Genomic DNA, 22,072 nt, shown 5'->3' with positions numbered 1-22,072 from the left:
CAAGAGGATATGCCGATTGTGACCATCATCATAGTAGAAACATATAGAATTCAACCTAGGTGTGGGGTCAAGAGTCACCAATTTCTTTCACAAGGCAACTCATTAAATTAACAGAAATAGATTACTGCATTACATAAACATAGCACATTCCATACCTACTGGTGTTCTTTATGTACAAATAAATATACTGTGAAAATAACTGAATTCTTAATCCTATGCTGTCATTTCCTGAAATACTATTGCCATTTCACCTAGCACATTACCAATACAATTCAATCTAAAAACTGTTTGCAAAGATAGCAGACTGTGGTTTGTGTCTAGTATCAGTTACTGATATACTGAATTCATTCAACAAGGCATGACACCAAATGCCTCACTAAATCCTTTTTGGTCTTCAGGGGTGCCTATATACATGCTCAAGGGTGAGAGGTAGGCATTTTAATTAAAGCAGTTCCTGGAGAGGCACTCTAAAATACTGCAGCATCACATGTATTAAGCCCCCGTAGGTTTAAAAAATGGCCGCAGCATGCTTTAATTAAAACTTATTTGACAAGTTGTGGTTAAGCTCATTCAATGACCTGTAGTTAAAGCACCCCAGCAGGCATTTTTAATACCACAGGGGCTTAGACATTTGACACTGAAGCAATGCTATAGCATTAATTAAAACACCTGACAGCATGTGTATAAGCACCCTAGATGTCATTCTTACCTTCCGAGCAAAATCTCCTTTTCCTTTGCTATAGGCTTTATTCTCCAGGAAGTCATATACGTAATGAGCCAGAGCTGGAGAAGCTTTCATCATTTCAGGATTTAACAGCAGCTAAGTAGTAAGAGATGAACAGTAAGTTGAGCCACTTTTCCTAAAAATACAACCAATGTACTACAAGCAAAACGTTCAAATTTCATGATAAAACACAAAATATTGTATTAATTACAAAGAGTATGCAGCATCTGTGAAAAGAAGTTAATTTTTTTTAACAGTGGACAAGTCAAACCTTGAAATAAAGGATGAAGCAAGACGGTTCTTTGCTATCAAGTATAATTAATTCCATAAGAAATGTACATCTCTTGTGAATATGCAGAAACTGCTGCTAAAAGTTGCTGCAATCCTCTTGTAGTCCACAGTTACTAAAAATATTAAAAGGAGGGTGCCATATTTTTTCTACCCATTTATCACAAATAAAGGGAGCTGGCCAAAACAAAGCTTTTAGATTTTGTGTTTTGCTTATTTTTAGCCTTTTTACAATTTTACTGGGACACAAAAAAGCTTCCAAATGGTATTAAGCTATCAGGTCAACTAGCGCACAGGTTAATATCATTTTCTGGCAGCAAGCCAAAATGGCCCAGCTTGGGTTTCAAATGGGTTGGTCCTAGAACCTGGCCACTGCTGCTGTTCTTCCCTGCCACCCACAGCATGGTCCAGCACAGACAGAGCCTCCTCTTCCCCCTCCCACCACTGCCTGCAGTGTGGTCTGGCATGGGCAAAGCATCCAACCAAAGCCCTAGCTCCAGACACCAGATTTTTGGGCTCCATGGGCCAGATCTACTCCATGGGCCACAGGTTAACAATTGAGTACACTAGTTCAGGGGTTGGTAAACAGTATGGAGACCAGTTCAACAGCAAGTTGTTTAGAAAGGAGATAACAGATAACGGAAAAACTAGACAGTTAAATGATTTTGCCTTAAATGAGAAGACTCAGAAATCCTAGTATTTATCTCAACTGAAATGTTACTACACCCAAATGTAGTAATGGAAGTGAGGATAATTAACAATATTAAACTAATAGGGAAAAAAGTAAGCTTACTACTCAGAATAAAAGATGATCATTCTTATGTTATATTTAAAAAGGTATACTGAAGTAATTCATTTAGGCTACTCCAGTCTCATGTATTAACAGGATATAGTTATATAATCATATTATAAAACTGAGCATCTCTCCCCTCCACCTATCCCTCAAGTAAATTACTACATCTACACAGAATCTGACTACTGGGCATAAATCAAGTCAAAATTCAGGATTTATAACAGACATTTGTTCCAAAGCAAGATTTTTCTTAAGATGCAAAATACCAGCACATATGCCTTTGTTGAAATTTCTGAATACTGCATGGTGAAAAAGTTAACTTACAGATAGCCTCAACACAAAGGGAAAAAGAAAACCTTCAAAACCAGGTCATTAAGATTTACCTGCAAATATGCATTTAGATCCTTTTTCCTTTTTTCTAAGAATTCTTTGTCCATGTTGTTAAAAGTCCTTTTGCCAGGCAGTTTCAGTATACTTGCAAGGTTTTCAAACTAGAAAAAAAATATTAAGAACAAATCATGTTATAATTTACTTATGACAGTTGATTTTTCCATTAAATTTTAATGCCAAGAGAACCCATTATGATCAATATGGACTTTGGCTTAACAAACAGCAAAGAACTTCAGCCAACAATATGCATCAAGCCTGTAACTCGGGGACAGGCAATTATTTTGGGCAGAGGTCCGCCTACTGAGTTTTGGCAAGCCAAAAGGCCACGTAACAGGCAGCCAGGAGCAGATAAATATTAATTTTCTAAATTTTTAGGAGCCCTGTGGGCCAGATAGAACAACCTGGAGTGCCACATCTGGCCCATGGGCCACATTCTGCCCACTCCTGCACGACTTCTGAGATTTCTAGAAGGAGCCCGTGCAGAATGCAGGCAGATAGGAACTAATGTGGAAAACGTTCTCAAAAAGCTATCAAGGACACATTAAAAACTTTATAAAGCACACAGGGACCCAACAGTTACAACATGTCACTTTGTAACACTTGTTTTTAAAATTAGGGCACTATAAAATAGGCTTTCTAGGCATCCTGTTTCTCCATCCCAGTTAGGTCCTGATTTTTACAAAAAAGTTATACCTTCATTGCAATTTGCTAGAACAGGAGTCAGCAGACTTTGAGGAGCAGCAGATCAATGTAACTTAGCTTGGTCCAAAGCAGGTCACTGCTTACAAGTGGACTGCTGCTGACAACTACTTACCAATTAATTATAACCAGTGTACCCAAGACTACCACTGCCATAACTGCAACAGTATCTACCCACCAGAACTTCACTGTAGGGAGGCACAGGAGGATAAAGGACACAGTGCTAGAAAGTGGCTGCTAGCTTTGTCTTTCAGGAAGCAGAACGAGGGCAGAGTCCAGTACAGGGAATATACTGTGCATCCCCCATATCATTGTTACATAGTACTGTTAGGTGCCAACTTAGTCATACATATCCTACTACTGAATAAAAATGGTCAAAAGCTAAAAATTGAGAGCAGCTGTGACAAGGTTAACACTGGACTGTATCCCACGCTTACCCCCTGGAAGGGATAAAAGAGCTGACAGCCATCTTGTAGCATCGCGTTGATGAAACAGCCAACTCTAGGCCATGACTGAATACATCTTTCCCCTACCTTCTGACTTCTAAAAAATAAGACGTGCATCTTACCTGCAGGTGTGTGACATGCGAAAAATGTGATATGCAACTGAAGCTCAGAATCAAGTATTAAAGAGTTTTTATGAATTTATTTTAAGCAGTGTTAATATTCCATTTTTTACCCCCTTACTGATGTAACATGTTATTCCCTCTTCCTGATAACTGACCCAGGGAAGATGACTTCGAGAGTAAGAACTGTAAAGTATCTAACCTGGAATGCCAACTAAGGAAATAATTTTACTGTTCCCCCAACCCATTCTCTGAAGTTCATTTATTGTTTTAGGAATCTATTAAGAACTGCCATATTAATTTGTTAATCCTAAATAAGCAACACTACACAGAGGGCTAAATTTCCCATATGCCAAAACTATGTTTAGGAACAAGCAAGTAGAGCTACAAGGCATTGGTTATGCTTTTTTCCTGATCCAAGATTCATTGCTACACTGTCTTTAAGGAGGCACAAGCTTCACCATAATAGACAGAAAAAAGGTATGCCAAAAAGCTCTGGTGCACATGCTCCTACACCACTGTGTGCACCATGGCATCAAGCAGAAGAGATGCACTAACATAATTACAATTTAAAAACTATTTATGAAATCTAAAAAACTTGACACCAGTGATTCTAACAGAAAATGCCACAGTCTGACATCAGTTGCTAAATAATGCTTTAAGTAGTAATCACCGTTTCTCACTTTTTTTTTTAGGTTTGTTTGTTGTCCAAATAGATATTTTCACTTCTTAAAATGTCTCCCTTTTCACTTGGAGAAAGCAAGCCCCAAACACTTTCCCTACAAAGATATTTTAATGTTTTCTAAAATCGCCTCCAGCATAGAATATCACTGGACTGATAAATTACACCTGAAAAGATTTCATAGCCATTAGGGCTGGAAGGGACCTTGGAAGATTGAGCCCAGCCCTCTGCCCCAGGGGCAGGAAGTCAGCTGGGATCACAGGATCCCAGCAAGATAAGTCAATTGACTGTTGAAGGAATCCAGAGTAGGTGCTTGCACCACCCCCCGGTGGCAGTCTGTTCCAGGTCTTGGGGGTGTGGGGCTTGGACTGTAAAGAAGTTCTTCCTCATCTCCAAGACTGTTTCAGGCTGGACAAGTTCATGACCATTTGACCTGGTCATCTCATGGGGTGCTCTGGTAAACAGGTATTCCCCCAGGTCCCGATGTATACCCCTTATATACTTATAGGCAGCCACCAGGTCCCGTTCCCACCCCCACCATGCAAGAGACTAGAATATATTCTTCTCACTTACAGAAGGAAAAAACCCTCAGGCACAAGAAAGGTTGAGATTAAACAATGAGGCCATAAACAGGTGTTACAGCCTTTCTCCCAGTAGAAAAAGAGAATGTACAGTTGTTCAAGAGATTTTTTGCAGATGGTTACTGGCGCTTCAGCAAAAACTTAGATCAGTTACCTATGAGGAAGATCTCCCTTCTCCCAGTTTAATGACTGAACACTTCTCTCAGTTGTGAAGCACAACCAACATCCTCACAGTCCTCCATTCCTCCTCCCTCCAACAAGAGGAAGGAAAGCACTAGCTCCAGGACAGCCTGCCCATGGGTCAAATTATAAGGGAGCCCTGTGGGAAGCCTTCCCTAAAAAATTCTGCCTTCCTCCTGTCAATCAGCTAATTGCCAGGGGTGATCCTCCCAGATCAGGTTCCCACTGCAAAACAGCTCCCCATTAAATCAATGGACTGATGGGAGAAGGGGCCTTCTGCAGCATGAACTCTTGCAGAAGAGGCTCTTGCCATGGCAGAATGCCCCTGCCTCATGCTCACTGCTGTGGACTGACCTGGGGCACTATGGGGCAAGACAGGCTGCTGTTCTATGATGGCAAGGCTCACCAAACCTTGCTGCCAGAAGAGAATGCCCCTACCTCACTCTGTGCCACTGCACATCTTTCTAGAGGCAAGGAGAGGACCTTCTCTCTCATGGTGGAAATCCTTCCTGGGCTGTCTGTAGCAGCTGCCAACTCACAGCTTATCCTCTTAAGCAGGGGTGAGAGCAGGCTGGCAATGGGCTCCTCCTAAAGGCAGCCCATGCCTTGAGAAAATGCCTGTGAAGCTCTCCATCCAGGGTGCTGGAATACACAGATGCTCCAGGTCCCTGAAGACATTCAGAGAAATACTTAGGTGGCAGAAATGAGTGCCTGTCTGTGGCCCGAGTTTAAAGACAATGCATACCAACCTTTTTGGCAAGCACGTCACAATTTAGCCGTGTGCCCTGCCCAAGTGCCACTCTATTCCCCTTGCCCAATCTGCTGCACTGCTTTCTGTCCTATCTAGCACCATGCTCTTGCCTTTTCCCTGATCCAAGGTGTGCCATAGGTTGACTGTGCCACTTGTGGTTCATGCACCACAGGTTGACCACCCCTGGTTTAAGAGATGGGAGAAAGCTTCCCAGAATGAATCTTAGGCAGTCTTGCAGTTAAGGCAAAGGAAAAGGTATATCTCTATTTCTACTTGGCCAGGAAGTCCATTCCCAGTCCATGTCCATTCCCACATGCTAGTTTATCAATCCACTCTACCAGTAGATTGCCAATTCAACCACTTGGACTCTACATTGTTTGGAGATCACTCAGTAAACCAGAACCATCAATTAGGAATGTAAATATAGTTTATAAAGATTATCTGTTTAACCTCCTCTAAGTATATTGGTTAAACGGTTAACTACCAACACAGCAGCTCAGATGCAGCTAATGCTGGGAACCATTCCTGAGGCCCTTTGACAAGACGGGGATGGGGGAAGGAGGCAGTGGCAAGCCCAGCCAGACAACACAGCCCATGTAAAACTGTGGCTGGGAGGGAGGTTCCACCTGTGAACAAGCAGCTAATTGAATTAACTGAAGACTCATTAGGCCACCTGCTGTTTTCCTCTTTAACCTCAAAAGTTACAGGTACTAGTTTCCTCACCCCTCCTCCTTGGTCTTCCCTCCCTCCTACCCTGCTGTCTTCCAATTCCTGCATGGCTTCCATCTCCTCCCTCCCCCTACCAGACTGCACCCCACTCTATGCTAAACAATAACCAGTGAGCTAGCCAGTTATCAGTAGAATAGATTAGTTGTTTAACCTTTCACCTTGTTAGTACTAATTTCCTTTCAATCTTCAATATTACCCAATTGGTTTGTCTACACTTTCACTGAAAAATTTGTATTGGAAGCTACAATTTTTCACAAACAATGTGGAGCACACCACTGAAATCTTTAAAACTAGATATAATAGCTTAATTTAATTGCTTATAAGGTCTAATGAAATTTAGTAGTGGAAGAGGACCAGCTACAGTCACTTTTAAGCAATTTCTGTTAAATTCAGTGGCTCTGCATACTTGTACTTCATCTATGTTCTGGTGGGACAGGAACCCGAGAAGGACATCTTGGGAACTGCAAAGTTAAGCTGAAATCTTAAAAGATATCAATGGCATAATTCAAGAAGGCTGTCCTTTGCCCCTGACAAGTCACAGAAGGGCTGAAAGAGCAGTCTATAAAGAAAACTTGGACAACTGTGCATATCACTTATGGGGTGAGGGGTAAAAAACTTGTCAAAAGAAATTTTAAAAACGAAGGTAAAAAATTAGCTGGTAAAATAAATGAACTATCATCAATTATATTCATTAGAAATCATTGTAGCACATGCAAAATGGACTGAAAAATGGCTAGCTTGACAGCAAACAAACAGTCTCTATAGTCAGGATTTTTTCTAGTGTTTCTATAAATTTATTTTGACCGATTCAAAATCCTATTGACTACCTGAAAAATGCTAGGCAGAGTATGCAAACTGGTGAAATTGGTAAATAAGGACAAGTCAGATCTATTTTGCAACCTGGATAAACTTTGAAAACTTGACTCAGTTAAACAAAAAACTCAGTCAGAATAGCCAAATGTACATTTATATTTATGAACAAAAACATGCTAGGTTGAGGGACAACTTTGCAAGCAGGAACTTACAACTCTGGTGGATAAACAACCGCATGTGATCTCCAAGTACAATAGAATGGCTAAGAGCAAGCTACTTAATTATTGGAGTTTGGGGAAATAAAAGCTGCCGACATGTGATAAAAAAGTTCTTTTCTTTAAACTCAGTGTATCTCCCTCACCAAACCCAGCATATGCTCAAAAGGGGCATCACTTCAGCTTGACCTGGCTCACCCAACATCTATATAGACTGGGTGCATCAGTGGGGTTTTATTGGTGCTTTCAACTAATAGATAATTGAATCAGCTATTAGACAAAAGTGCCAAAAAACCCTGCTGAAGTGAATGAACACACTGCCTTTTCTGGTAAACCATGGGGTTCCTCCCCTCCCCACCACATCCACCAGCAACCAAAAAAGTTAGAAAGCTCTCTAGCCTCTTCTCTATAGCATACAAAGAAATAACATCTAGGTACTGGATCCTGAAGCTAGATAGATCCAGGATTGTTTAGATTAAATAATTAATACGTTCTTAATTGAACCATTTAGTAGGGATGTGGTAGATTCATCACAAACTCTTTAAAATCAGAAATGGATGACAAAAAAAATATTATGTGTTTGAGCTACAAGTTATGGATTTAAATGTTGAAAATATTAGATGAAATGCCATGATCTGTATAGTGCAAGAAATAAGGTTAGAGGACAAGGTCCATTCTGGCTTTAAAATCCATGTGGCCACAGCACAAAATGCTCTACTTGTACCCCAAAACGTTCTCATGTACTTTGTTGGTCTTCAATTATTTGTGCCACCTTTTGTTGTCAGCAAGGTACAAAAAGAGTAGAGTGAGGGCCAAATTTTGGACAATCAGGTCCTTAAGCATACAAAATGAAGACTTCAGGCCCGCAAAATATGCATTGGTCACACAAGTCTTTTTTTTTTTTTTTTTTTAAAAAGAGAGAGTTAGGAAGTAGATCTGTGGGGGACTGAATTTTTTTATAATTGGAGGAAGCATAATTTAAAAAGCATCTTTAGGAAAGCAATTTGCTAAGTTTTAGCCAACATGCTGCTGACCAAACCTTTATGCTATGCTGTGCCTACATTGCATCTTACAAGCATATACAGTTCCCAGAAACTTGGCATACGACTCATTAAAACAGATTTAATAAAGTCAATTTTTAAAGCAAGGAAAGTGTCCAGTCTAGGACATTATACAAACTACACAGAAAGAAAAAAAAAAAAAAATCAATGCTAAGTTACTTTTTAAACTTTAAGATTTTTTTACTCTAAGGATCAGATCTTTTATGCACAAGCTATATGTTTCTATTGACACAGGTTCAACACAAGTGGTATAAGCTTTACCCACTGCTATAAAGGAACTTAGAGCTGCCCCAGCTTCAAAGTTTCCACTTTTTTTTTTAAATGCATAAGTATGAGGAACCAAAATCTAGAACCAGGAAGGGGCGCAAAATCATACACCAACAAATATTTTGCATAGTATCCCAAAGGAATCAAATGTGTCATTACATATTAAGACTAATTTATACACAAAGTTTCTTATACTTTGTATATACACGCACATACTTTTGCTGTTCAAGGTGTCAGTTCCACTTTTACATTAGCTGGACCCTATGGCATTGATCTTAAGTACTTACACTAAAGTATTCAAGACTATTTACACTTTTATTACCTAACAATAGAGTAAACTAGAGTTATAGCTCAACATTTTTGATCAGTTAAAAGGTTTGTGTAGTCAATAACCTTAACCCCTACAAAGACTTGGTTGAAAGCATTTTACTGTTAAAAGCACTGTGTTGTTAACACTTATTCATGTCAGCAGGTTCTATTTTGTACCAGCTGGTGAATTACAAGTCTTCGCATTTTTTTCTTTATTTTATGGGAGTTAAGAGTCTGAGAATACAGGGAAAGCAATAAAAGGCAGATTGTTTAACAGTACATACAACTGCCAACAGCTGCCCTTTTCTTAGACCTCACAGATCCTTAGTATTTCACTTAAAACCTAAATGCCCATTTCTCAAGCTCAGTTTTTATTTCATAAGCTCTGTGACAAATATAACAAATGAACTAAACCCACTGTTCCACACCAATTACACTTCCATCTGAACATTACTTTTTTCTTTCTATATGAAGATCAGAACTTGCTATCTTCCTCAACTCTCTTCTGCTGGTGAGGGTAGGAGGGGGAAAGAGTAGGTATCTCTTTAAGAAAATGAGAGTTTAAACAATTCTGGAAAGCTACCTCTTGTGACCAACTATAAGGGCTTTACCTACTAATAGTTATTTTGTTTTAAAAATATACAAGCATAAGGCTCAAAGAAAACCACTGCATATATTACTAGTGGTGAAAAATGCAGTTGTATATTACGCAAGAACAACATTCAAATTAAGACTAAAATTTGTTGTTTAACAGCTTTTGTTCAGGAGCGTTCTGTTACCCTACTTGCCAAATACCATTTTTACCTGACAAATAAGTGGGGTACATATTACAAGATGTGTATTGTGGACCAACAGTTCTGTACTGTGTTGCCAACAGAGACAGAACAAGACAGATGAAAAACTGACTAGCACTACCTTAATAAGGGCAAATAAAATCCTTCATTTGACTTTTCATGCTAGCCCTAACATGGAGCTACATGTTTCTACCAATATTGATTTAGGTCCCAGAACAGAAGTCACAAGCTATTCAAGCTATTTCATGCTGTGGATTAATGTAGTCTTGGTCTCGAAGGACAAAGAAGGTACATTTTTTCAAGCATTTTAGCTCCACTGAGCTCAATTTTATTGAAGACATAACACATTCGAAGCTACTTTAGCTGCCTGAAGTCCCAGACTGGGAGAGCCCACAGAGCAGTGTTAAGCTTCGCAGGGCACCTTAACTCAGATTCATAGATTTGTGTTAATTACAATATTCTTGTAATACCTTTACCCTAAACTAAAACAAAAACAGAGCACCAGATGGATAAGAGGTGGATCCAAGGAGGATACAGTGGCACACTACCTGTGCAAGGAGCTCCCTGGGCTCATCAGAAAGTTTCCATAGGCTTTGTCAGATCCATTGTTTTTACACACAGCTCTGGAGTCCAGGGGAAGCACTTAGGAGTTCACCCTCTGTTCCTAACTTAATCCCATGCCCCAAGCAGTGATACCTCTGCATCAATTTATGTTCTTCTCAGCTAAAAACATTCACTAACATCATATGACTGTTCTAGGACTAAATGCCAGGGAAACATTCAGTAACAACTTCAGAATCACTACTGTGTTATAATAAAAACCCTGCAAGTATCAACTCTACAAGTAATCTTTATCTAGCCAATTCTATAGCACTATTTCTCAATATCATAGCATGCTTTTAAATCAGGGCTGCACAAGTGCAACATGCCCAGGCACAGCTCCCCCACTGTTCCAGCTACTGCTACCTCCAGAGCCTCCAAGCTTCTCCTCCCTCCTCACTTCTTATCCCTGCCTCTGGGTTCAGGGCTGCAAGTATCAGGGAACTCAGGACCCTGGGATTCAGAAGACCCCATAAGGCATTACAGCCTGCATAGCAGCAAGAGCTCCAGGTGACTTGTGCAGCCAGGATGGGGGAGGCACTGAGGAGAAACCACATGGTGCAGGGTTGGGGAGAGGGGAAACAATAGCATACTGTGTAGCCTAGAAGGTGTAGGAACTGAGTGGATGCAGGCCCCTGGCCTTTAACAAATTGGGGAGCCCCATTTTAAAGATCACCAGTCACTTCACAGTTGGCAGAATTTAAAGGGAAAAAACCCCCCAAAACCAGCAGTTACATGGACAAATATGGTCTGTTGGAGAAAGGTCAGCATGGTCTTTATGAAGGGAAATCTTGCCTCAATCTGCTAGTTATTTGAGGGTGTTGGACAGCACATGGACAGGGGGAGAGGGCGGGCAGTTAATATTAATCTACTTGGACATTCAAAAAGCTTCCACAAGATTCCTCAAAGGCTTTAAAAATGGAGTTGCCCCAAAATTGCGAGGCAGGTTCTTTCATGGATCAAGGACTGGCCAAGAGATGGGGCTAAATGGTCACTTTTCAGGACGCAGGGAGGTCAAAAGTAGGGTTCCACAGGGATTTGTGATGGGCCCAATTTATTCACTGTTTTAAATCAATGATTTGGAAGTGGGGATGCACAGCGAAATCTAAGTTTGCAGATGACACCAACTTATTTTAGGTCGTCAAGTTCCAAACTCATACAAAGAACCTGCAGAAAAGATCTAACCAAGCTAAAGTAAATGGGAAAGAGGCAGATGAACTTCAAAAAGCCAACAAATGCATGGTAACGCACATGGGGAAAAACAACCTCAACTACATATGTACACAATGCAGGGTTTTGAAATAGCTGTTACAAATGAGGGCAGGAGACCTTGGAGTTGCTGGAGAGAGATCTCTAAAAACCATCAACCCAATGTGCAGTTACAACCCAAAAAGCTAATACAACATTGGGCACCATTAAGGAGGAAAATGAAGAATATCATTATGCCATTATACAAAGCCATGGTGCACCCACACCTTGAATACCGTAGGCAGTTCTGATCTCTGTATCTCAAAAAGGATGTTTTTGGAAATTGGAAATGGTACATGAAGGGGAACCAAAATGATCAGTAAGATAGAGCAGTCACCATACTAGGAGAAACTATAAAAGAGGCCAGCGCTCTTCAGTTTAGAAAGGACAAGGCTGGTGGGTGGGGAGGAGGAGAACCATAGTCTATAAAATCATGAAGGATGTGGACCAAGTGAACAGGAATTTACTAAGTCCCAGAATACTAGAACTAAGGGGCATCCACTGAACTGAACACAATAGCAGTGTAAATATATTTTAAAAAACAAAACAAAAAAAACCCCTGACAAGCAAATGTGCTTTTCTTATGCAACATATAGTAAGTTGCAGAATTCATTGCCAGAGGATATTGAAGAGGCATACAGCATAGCCAGGTTAAAAAAAAAGACTGAACGAATTAATGGATGGTAGGTCCATTAATAGGTTTTGAATAGAACAGTTGAAGATGTTCCCTCTGGCATCCCTACCACAAGAAACAAACAGTGGATGCAAGGGAGGGTAATGAGGGTAGTCTTGTCCCAATACTTGACCACCTTCATAGTCAGAAAGTTCTTCCTGCACCATGGATTTGTATAATGGCATAATGATGATGCTCTCCATTTCTCTTATTCATGATGCCCAACATTGCATTGGCTTTTTTGGGTTCCTCAGTCATAGCTTAGATAAAAATCACTCTAGAGATCTAGTTCACTATTTTCCCTCTAAAGCACAGATACTGGGCTAGACTAGTGGTTTGACCCAGTAAAGCATGTTCTTAAAGTCATAACATTAATGTTATGACTAAGATCCTAGGAAAGGAGGGCTAGAATGGACCTCATGAGGTCAACAAGCCCAGCCTCCTGCTCAGGGTAGGATTCATCCCTGAATGAGCCATCCCAGTCAAGTATTTTTCTAGCTGGCTCTTAAAAAGCTTCTAGGGTGGGAGATTCCACAACCTCTTTATACACATCTTGTCCCCATGCTTGGCCACCCTCCTAGTCAAAAAGTTCTTCCTAATCGCTAACCTAAATTTCTTGTGATATAGCGCAAGACTATAAAACTCTCTCCCAGTGGTGACAAGGGAAAGGACTAGGAGCAACCTCCATCCTCTATAAAAAAAATCCTCCCTTCAGGTATTTAAAGGACTTATCAAATCCCTCCTCAGTCTTTTCTTCTCCAGATTAAATACTAGTTCTTTCAGCCTTTCCTCTTAAGTCATTATTCATAGGCCTCTAATCCAATGGACTCTCCCATCTGTCACTGTAGAGCCCACAGCTGGACACCGTACTGATGGTGGTTCAAATGTCTGCACATCTTAAGAGTCCATGCAAAACTGAGGAACACCACACTGAAGTAAATGGAAAGCTGTCTCCCCGGCTTTTTTTTTTTTGGACAGGCACTAATATTGTTACTTAGACACAACCAATTTTGAAGTCCACTGCCCATAAAATTAAAAGGTCTCTATAGGACCAGCTACCTGTTCGGTGATCCTCATGTGGAAGTCATGAAAGTCACTGTAGCGACGGTAAGTTTTCCATGTGTCTTCACTGTTTGGAAGTCGCCGATGTACAGTGATGGCATACAGTGCATATGTCTTTCCATGGTCATTACATACTCCTGCCACAGCATATGGGTCATAGTCAGCATAGACTAGTAATTTAAAACAAACAAAAGAAAAAAAAAACACAAGGAAGGAAGGAAGGAAGGAAGACAGACGAAAGCACAGACATGAAATGAAGAAAATGTCTGAAGTGACAGACTCAGACAAAAAACGGATGCTCGAGGCATATAAACCTTCTTATAACTGGAAATCTGTAGCATCATCCAGACACACATACTAGTGTCTGACACAAGTAGGAAGTTTTACTAACATAGTTCTGCTGGCTAAATATTTCCACTCTAGGTTTGAAACAAGCAAAAGACAGTGGACTCTTGTGAACGTTTTAACTGATTTGATTAACACAAACTGTATGGCCAGTTCAGGAAAAGCATCTAACTACCATAACCAAGATGACATCCTAGTGGTACCCTATCAAAATTGCCACAAAACTTCTAACTTTTTCAGCAAGTCTTTACTATTTATTTGCATTACATACCACTAGCATCATACCCCTAAATCATGAACCAGCATCCCCCTGCACTAGGTCAATTATGTGTTGGAAACAATAATTATACTTGTTCCAAAGAGCTCGCAAACTAAATATATATGAGATAGATGAACAGTGCAGGAGCAATGAACCAGTTGGTCAACAAGAGAAGCAGAGGTATTAGGCCACTAGCCTATCCATGTCTAGGCATCATGGCAGAGTGCTTTGAGTAAAACAGTATTAGTTTTCAAGTGGTTTACAGAGAAGCCCTCAAATGAAAGGGGCTTCATTGGAGACAATTTAAAGGTGCTTACTTTTAAAACCTAAAGTATAAGATGTAAACTAATACGATTAGCTAACCTCAAGACTAGAAGAGCTGAGTGGACAGGTGGAAAGAGGCCAAAATGAATTCTTGAAAGCAATAGCTTACATCTGATACACTACAGAATGGAAGAAATGGTGGATAGATGCAAAGAGAGACATGTTCAAAACAACTAGGAAAACAGCTTTTGCAGCAGCAACCTGAATAGTGTAGGACTCCTGTTCTTAAAAAACAGCCTCATCTCCCACACCAGCCCAATACACTAACCACAAAAATAAGTTCTGTGCACTGAATGGAGGTAAGGACCTGGGGGCAAGGAGACAAAGCCACAAACTACACACACCCCTGTGTAGAAGGGAAAAAATTGAAGTTGAATAGGTTCTCAGTACTGCTGTTGCCTCATTTTTGAGTTTTCTGCTTTGTAAACATGGCATTCTTAAAGGTAAGAACAGTATAACAAGCAGCACTACTAAAGACTTTCAAAAGTTGCGCTGAACTCAAGAAAAGCTTTTGTAAAAGCTTTCTACATCAATATCTCCAACAAAAAGCATACAGGTATCTACCATATTCACCTTACTTTATGAAGGTATGACTGACTAGGTCTGCCTGTCCATCATGAAATTATCACATGCATAAGAAACCACATGCACAAATCCCGAATAAAAATAAGATACTGAAACACAGCATCTCCAGCAGCACCTTGATACTAGAACAGGGGCAGGCAATTATTTCGGATGGAGGGCTGCTTACTGAATTTTAGCAAGCCATTGAGGGCCGCATGACAGGCAGCCAAGGGCAGATAAATATTCATTTTCTAAATTTTTTTAGGGGCCCTGCAAGCCAGATAGAATGGCCTGGCAGGCTACATGCAGCCCATGGGCGGCATTTTGCCCACCCCTGTATTAAAAGAAAGCCAAACAGTGACAAACAAAATGAAGTAGTACTGATCACATTACTGCAGTGGCATAATGTGCTCAGATTTGATATATATATATTTTATACCATTGCATGCAATCTTCCTTTACTTAAAATGCAGTAGCAAAAGATTAAGTCCCTTCCACAGTAGTGAAAGCCACTTAATCTTTCTACAGAAAGGCAGATGAAAGTGTTATAATAAAGGAGAAACACAGTGAAGAACAACATTTGCTTGACTGGAAAACAAAGGGAGATGACAGCTACACTTGAACAAATTACATTTTTAATAAATTCAACTGAAAACTATAAAGCTACTGTAGGCTAAACTACTGAATTCAAATTAAGGAGTTCTCAGTTCATTTGGTAGACCTTTAAGATAAGCATTAACATTAAAATTTCTCATTTCAGGGTTTACAGGAAGGCTGCAACAGAAGTTTGATGAGGGTTCCTCTGCATTACAGTAACCCTATACCACACGTACAAACTTCATAAAGGTGAAGTGAAGAACAGATAGGTAAAAAAGCATTAGGATTTGGAGAGGCCTGTAACATTAGAAATATTTAAGATAAAAATTGTATACATCACGTAGCAGAACCTTTGAGAGATTAAAAAAACCATCTTGGAAGAACACACAACCCACCACAGAAAAATCACTAACCAGTATCAGAGATATGTGCATGTAGTTGTACTAATTCTTCAGAAGACACAGTTGAAAGATCATCTAAGGACTGAAGGAAAGAAGAGCATAAGATCATAGATGTTACATTTAAAAACAAAAACAAACCCCCCTCCACCATTCATAGATTCATATTCATTTATTTTAACCTCCCAATTCAGAGTACTGAAGAACAGACTACTCTATATTAAAATACAATTTATCTTGAAATATTTGCAGTATTTTGCTCCTACAAATTATCATCATATTGAAAAGTACAGTGGACCATATTTTAGAAGTTTATCTTTAAATAGTTTAGGTAAGAACTTTTTCCCCTTATCTGGTAACCATGAAGAATCTTTACTACAAAATGCATAAAGTATTTTATTGTAGTATTGACATATCACTTCAAAATTCTGCTCATCATCTTTTGGTTAGATTAGTCACTTTCTCCTGTAAGAAACTACAACACAATAAATATATTGATACAAAACTAAAGTGTCCTATTTGTACTCAGAAGAGGAGTTCACATTGCTAGGGTTTTTTTTCCCCTTTGAGGCCAGGAATTTTCCATCTACATATATAATTGTGAATTTAAAATACACCATTGTAAATATTAAACCACCATTTAAGATTAGACTTGTGGTCACATTTGCCTGTTCGCAGCTAAAGGTGTCAGGATATAAAAAGTTGTTTTTAAAAAGGGAGGATGAACACCAGAAATCTAATGTTATTCCAATGAAGTTTTAAATAGGTTAGCAGAACTTCCATTCACTGAAGTTTTTTTGGACGTTAAGATTCCATAACTTAAAAACTGGACATACCTAACAAACGTACTGTGTCAGTGGGCATACTACCCACCACAGAGTATGATTAACAGTGGTAAATAATTAATACCAATCAACCGAACCCAATACACTATAAATTGAGATGGTAACAAACCTGTAATAAACAGGACTTAGTTTCTAAGACAAGGGTTTTCAATCAGGATTTTGTTTAGTTTTTTAAACAAGTATACCCCTTCTGGTGGCAGTGGCCAAACGTGGAGCCGGGGGGGGGTGGGGGGGAGGGGCGGGCGGCTGGCATGCGGCTATTGCCGCCACCCACCAACCACACTGCCATCACCCACTGCCCCACTTTCCCACAGCCACTCATGTGTAGCTCCACAGGCTGCTGACGGGCCTTGTGCCCAGCTAATTGTTCACCACCTGCAGTGGGCGTGAGCCATCCCCTTTACCCCCCCCCCCAGGAACAGGCACAGGAACACTCCCTCCCACCCCAGCTCCCTTCCACACTCCCTTCAGACCCTTTGCTCCTCACTGCCCTCATGGATCTGCAAGCAGAGGGCAGTTGCAGCACCTCCTCATCATTGGCTATGGGCCAAGGGCAACAGCCCAGTAGCCAATCAGGATAGCAAGCTAGGGTGAGGGTACCGTGGTGTGCTGTGTGGGGTCAGCAGTGCCCAGCATGCTCCTCCCCCTCCTCCGAGTAAGAGGTAAAGTGTGGGAATGTGCCAGGGGAGATGCCACCACCGCACCCCAGGGTGTGCTCAGTCCCCACCTGCTTGTGCACAACTCCTATGATCTTTCCAAGTGCCCCTAGGCATATGCATACCCCGGTTGACACCCCTTGTTTTAAGAGATAATAGGATGCAATTATAAAAGTAGTTTTACAACTTTGTTTTAGTTTTGGGCAGGGGTTTGAGTGAATTTTCCAAAATAGATTATTCTAAATTTAAAAACAAAACCAACAAGCCACATAACATCTTACCACCAAGACTTAATGGACTGCGTTGAGTAACAAATATTATCACACACCTTAAAAGTAACCCTTTTCCTATTCATAGGCTGTTCTGCTTTATATAAAACTTAATGACACAAGGGAGTTGTTCCTATGCGAGTCGACTTCTACTCTAGACATGGAGCTCAGCCAGAAAAAACAAATCCACTAGTAGTATCCAAGCACCTGCATAAGCACTTCTGCAAACCCAGAATAGCATTGAAAATTAGGAAACCAAGAAGTTTCTTCACTCAAAGCTAGCTAGAAAGAACATAGATGTCTCTCTCATAAAAGCACAGATTGGTGGTAAGATTTTATTTTACTCTTTTAAGCACATGCTTTTTACAATAGGGTTATGAAATATGGAAAACAAAGTATTTATTGCGTAGAGTACACTTTTCAGGACATAATTTTATTTGCTATTTTAGGATATTGTGCACATACATACACATGTACACACGACTATAAAGCCACAGTATGGTATTAGGATCGTCACAGTAGTCATGGTTTGGGAAACTATGGTTAAGCACAGCAAGAATTTAACAAAGACTAGTGGACCATTTGGACCATACTGTCCAAATCACCAAGTACCAGGCTATCAAACTTTGGTCTTTATTTGGCTGTCAACAGCTTTTTTATTAAAAAAATGTTACAACCTGCAATTTATGTGCAATGTAAAAAAATTAAACCAAGTGTTTCTCTGCATCTTAACTTCATGAATTTGACAGCATCAAGTATCCCCTTCCAGATTTGCCAGCTGCCAGCATTCCGCTACCGATGTATAGTTTATATTTTAACCCCCTAAATCCCAATTAAGTCAAATTAAATGCACCATTACACAATTCCTCCCAGTACCACCCAGAGATGGTCTTACATACCCCAAAGGGTATGTGTACCACAGTTTGGGACCCTCTGGGATAGTGCATTTCACTGCAGAAGCTGATTATGTGTCTTCCCCTTGTATCTGTTTTCATATATCATCAGGTGAGAAAGAGAAAAGTGATTAAGAACTGTGAAATTGCCAAAATTAGTAAAAGAATGATCTTTCGGGATTTTTTTTTGGGGCGGGGGGGGAGGGTGAGGGTGGAGAGAAATGGTATAGATTTATTATTTACTAGCTGAATTTAATGTAGTTGACTTAAGCATCTTGACGATAAATATTAGTATCCCTATGATTCCAAACCAAAGTGTCTTAATTACCTGGAATCCCAAGGCAGAGGAATTAGCTAGCAATTATGGATTGCTTAAAAAGTATAAATCAAGAACAGTTTTCTAAGGCCTGTAATGTTATTTAAAACTTTTATCTCAAGCTCTTTAGGAGCTTCTTACAACCGTCACAAATGACAGAATTTAGTTTGTATATCTTTGGCCTCATCCACATGTAACTTTGAAGAATAGAGAAAGGTAATATGAGACGTGCTGATTTTTCATTTTTAAAAGGTTAAGGTTTAAAGCTGCATAGAGTGTTAGGCCATTTAAAGTTAAGTGCTGGAGAGAGCAGATAAGGCAGAAGAGGGCAGAGTAAGGTAACCCTATAGAAGAGGGCAAGGTAAGTTAATGAACAAAACTATGACCATCACACATTTACCAATATAGGAACGTATAGTTACGTAAATTAATCTGTAAAATGTATACTGTGAATGAAAAGATTCTAACTAAGTTAAATATTTCTTGCTTTAAATAAATGCTTCAAAAACTTGAATGTTCAAGATGCATTATTAAGACTGATACGGATGCATGTTGAGCAATATTTTTAAATATAGTCAGGAACCTGGACTCATTTACCCAACTCGAACAAAATAAATACAATCTTGAAATATGTAATAAAAAAAACCAAACAAAAAAACCAAAACCACTGAAGCCTTACTTTCAGAGAGAGATTTTTCCGATTACTCTTTTTGGACTTTACAGTGTATCCTCAAGCAAAGCAGCATACAAGTTTTCACTTTAGTGCTTATAATCTATTTGGATAGATATTTTATGCAAAAACATTTTCTTCCGAGTAAGAGTTTATGTAAATGCATCCCATTTTCATGTGAAATATTTTTTAAAAAAATATTTCTATATAGGATCTAGATTTACTTTTTAGCACTCAGCCTATGGTTCAAACAAGCAAACAAGAACTGTTCAGTTCAGTCCAGTCCAACAGCCAAGACAACCTGCCATTTTACTGCAGCTGCATATCTGAAAAATATATCCCTCATACCCACATACCTGAAGCTGTTTAATAAAAGTTCCATAGCATGGGGAAAAAATCCACAGCACTTACCAAGTTTATGCTGCCTGTTGGCGACCCATTAAATGATTCTGTGGAAAAAAAAGAAATAACCAATTTAGAATTCCAAAAATGTTTTCTAAATGTTGCTGTAACTAAAGGTTACACTAAAGAAATAAAATCATGTCAGCTACACTAAAAACATTAAAAGAAAAAACAGATATTGGGTGCATGTCACAAGTTGTTCAAATCTTTGCTCCTTAAGTCTCTAATCAAAATATGTACATAAAAAAAAGCGTGCAGCTGCAACTAGCAAAGAACAGAGTATTCATACTTCAGAGAACAGCTTATTTTAACCTCATAGTACAGCAGTAAAATTATTTAAATTGTTGTTAAGGCATCATAGCAACTCACAAGTTAAAATGCAAGACTGAATGCAACCTTTAAAATTTGGCTGAACTTGCACTATTATACTGATTTTTGATGAGGGGAAAACTTTGTTTTGTTTTTGTAAAGAGTTACCTATCGTTAGAAAAAAATTATTCTTTTGGATTCTCACAGGTGATGATTCAGTCAGAGCTTCCAAAGTTAAATCACAACTCAAACCTTGGTTCCTTTTGTATTTTGAATATTGAAATTTTTTTTGAATAACCAACTAATGTTCAAATGGAAGTCAACAGACCTATCAATTGTTGCATGATGTTGTTACCCACCTACCTTCCTGTTAACTAGCAACTGCAGGACACAAATGGGCAGCACAGAAGCAGTAACAACAGCAGCTGCTTTGGCTCCTAGAAGCAAAACAGTGCCATCATGGGTAGCTCTTGAACTATTTTTGACTTCAAACAAAGATAGAGACTGCTCTCAAATCATTAATATTCACACAAATTACTAATTACACCTTCCTGTTGGATAATGAGGAATAAAGATATTGTGCCCATTTTGCTGATGGGCATGGGGTGCTCAGGTCACCAAAGCAACTAAGATATAGTCATTCTGATCTTGGACAAGTGACTTCAATCCTAGAACTATACTGGTCTCAAGCCAGTGTCTTATCCTACCTCAGAGGTCAACAACTGACTGCTTGTAGTCGGGATTCAGCCCACAACTGTGGGTCTTTCGCTATGTTCAGCAGCAGTGGTGTACACTGTCCTTATGCTGCTGCTGGACAAGGAGAAGCAGTGGCAGCAGCAGGAGCTGCTGCTAAGTCCTAATGCCTACCAAGCCACCTCTGACCCAAGCTAGGTCAATTCCAGCTCACAGACTAAACTACTGCTGACCACTCTACTAAAACTACCATTTCTACATGGGTAACAGAGCAAGGACTCTCCCAAAACGCCCTGAATAATACGACTCACTTGAGCTTCTAAATGCTCGTAATTCCCTTTCAAAAGCATACAAACCTATCTCAAGACCTCCCAGGCACCGCAACACATTTCAGAAGGAAGTAAAGGAAGAAATAAGACTTGAAATGGGACCAATTCACATATGAAAACAAACTATGCTCATCTATATAACCTTAGGATCTCTCTGGCTGTAGACAGACAACACTGATTGAAGATGAGTTGGTGCACCTAAATGGGAGCCACTTGATCATGACATCCACTCTATCCTGGAAAGTTTGTTATACTCTTAATATTTTACTCTTTCCATAAAGGTATTTTGTCATTTATTGTAGGTTGCCCTGAGCCTTTTGTGAGAAGGGCAGCATATACAATTTAACAACTAAATAGGGTAAATTTACTGTGATTTGTAGATTCGAAGTGAAGCTGTTTTAAAGTCATGATTTAGTTTCATTTGCCACAGGATAAGAATGGGCAAAAGAAAGTTGCAATAAACCATCTGACATGCTTATTACTAGCAAGTCCCTCTCTAATTTACAGAGGTTCATCTCTCTAAGCACTCCAGTGTAAAAACCTCCTCATAGTTGCTTAACTCGATCATAAAGCTTTGTTTTCCACACTCCATTTTGAAGTAGTCCTATATGAAAATGCTCCGTCCCACTGACCTGTTTCCCCACATATCTACCCATCTCATCACAACTTCCTTCCCTTCAAATACAAAACGTGGATCTAGTAATTGAATTGGTTCCAAGTGCTATGCACTTGGAAACACTTGAGAAAGAAATGTTTCAGCCAGAGGATGCAAGTAGAAG

The 22,072-nt window shown here is 39.6% G+C and overlaps 1 protein-coding gene across 3 annotated transcripts in view; it reads right to left on the bottom strand.

Moving 5' to 3' along the window:
- The window catches only part of SNX13 (sorting nexin 13), a 128,150-nt gene that overhangs the window by 15,784 nt on the left and 90,294 nt on the right, over positions 1–22,072 (bottom strand). For all 3 annotated transcript variants that reach the window (XM_090046832.1, XM_090046831.1, XM_090046833.1), the window contains exons 16-20: positions 19,972–20,009; positions 15,927–15,996; positions 13,422–13,561; positions 2,189–2,296; positions 710–820 (exon numbers count right to left, since the gene is read on the bottom strand). In XM_090046832.1, the coding sequence (XP_089902958.1) occupies positions 710–820; positions 2,189–2,296; positions 13,422–13,561; positions 15,927–15,996; positions 19,972–20,009 (467 nt within the window). The remainder of the gene's footprint in view (positions 1–709; positions 821–2,188; positions 2,297–13,421; positions 13,562–15,926; positions 15,997–19,971; positions 20,010–22,072) is intronic.

This window comes from Crocodylus siamensis, chromosome 5 (assembly GCF_052110815.1).
Source record: "Crocodylus siamensis isolate JL-2025a chromosome 5, ASM5211081v1, whole genome shotgun sequence".
Lineage (NCBI taxonomy): Eukaryota > Metazoa > Chordata > Crocodylia > Crocodylidae > Crocodylus > Crocodylus siamensis.
Note: the sequence above shows the minus strand (reverse complement) of the source record. Positions and strands in the feature narration are given on the sequence as shown.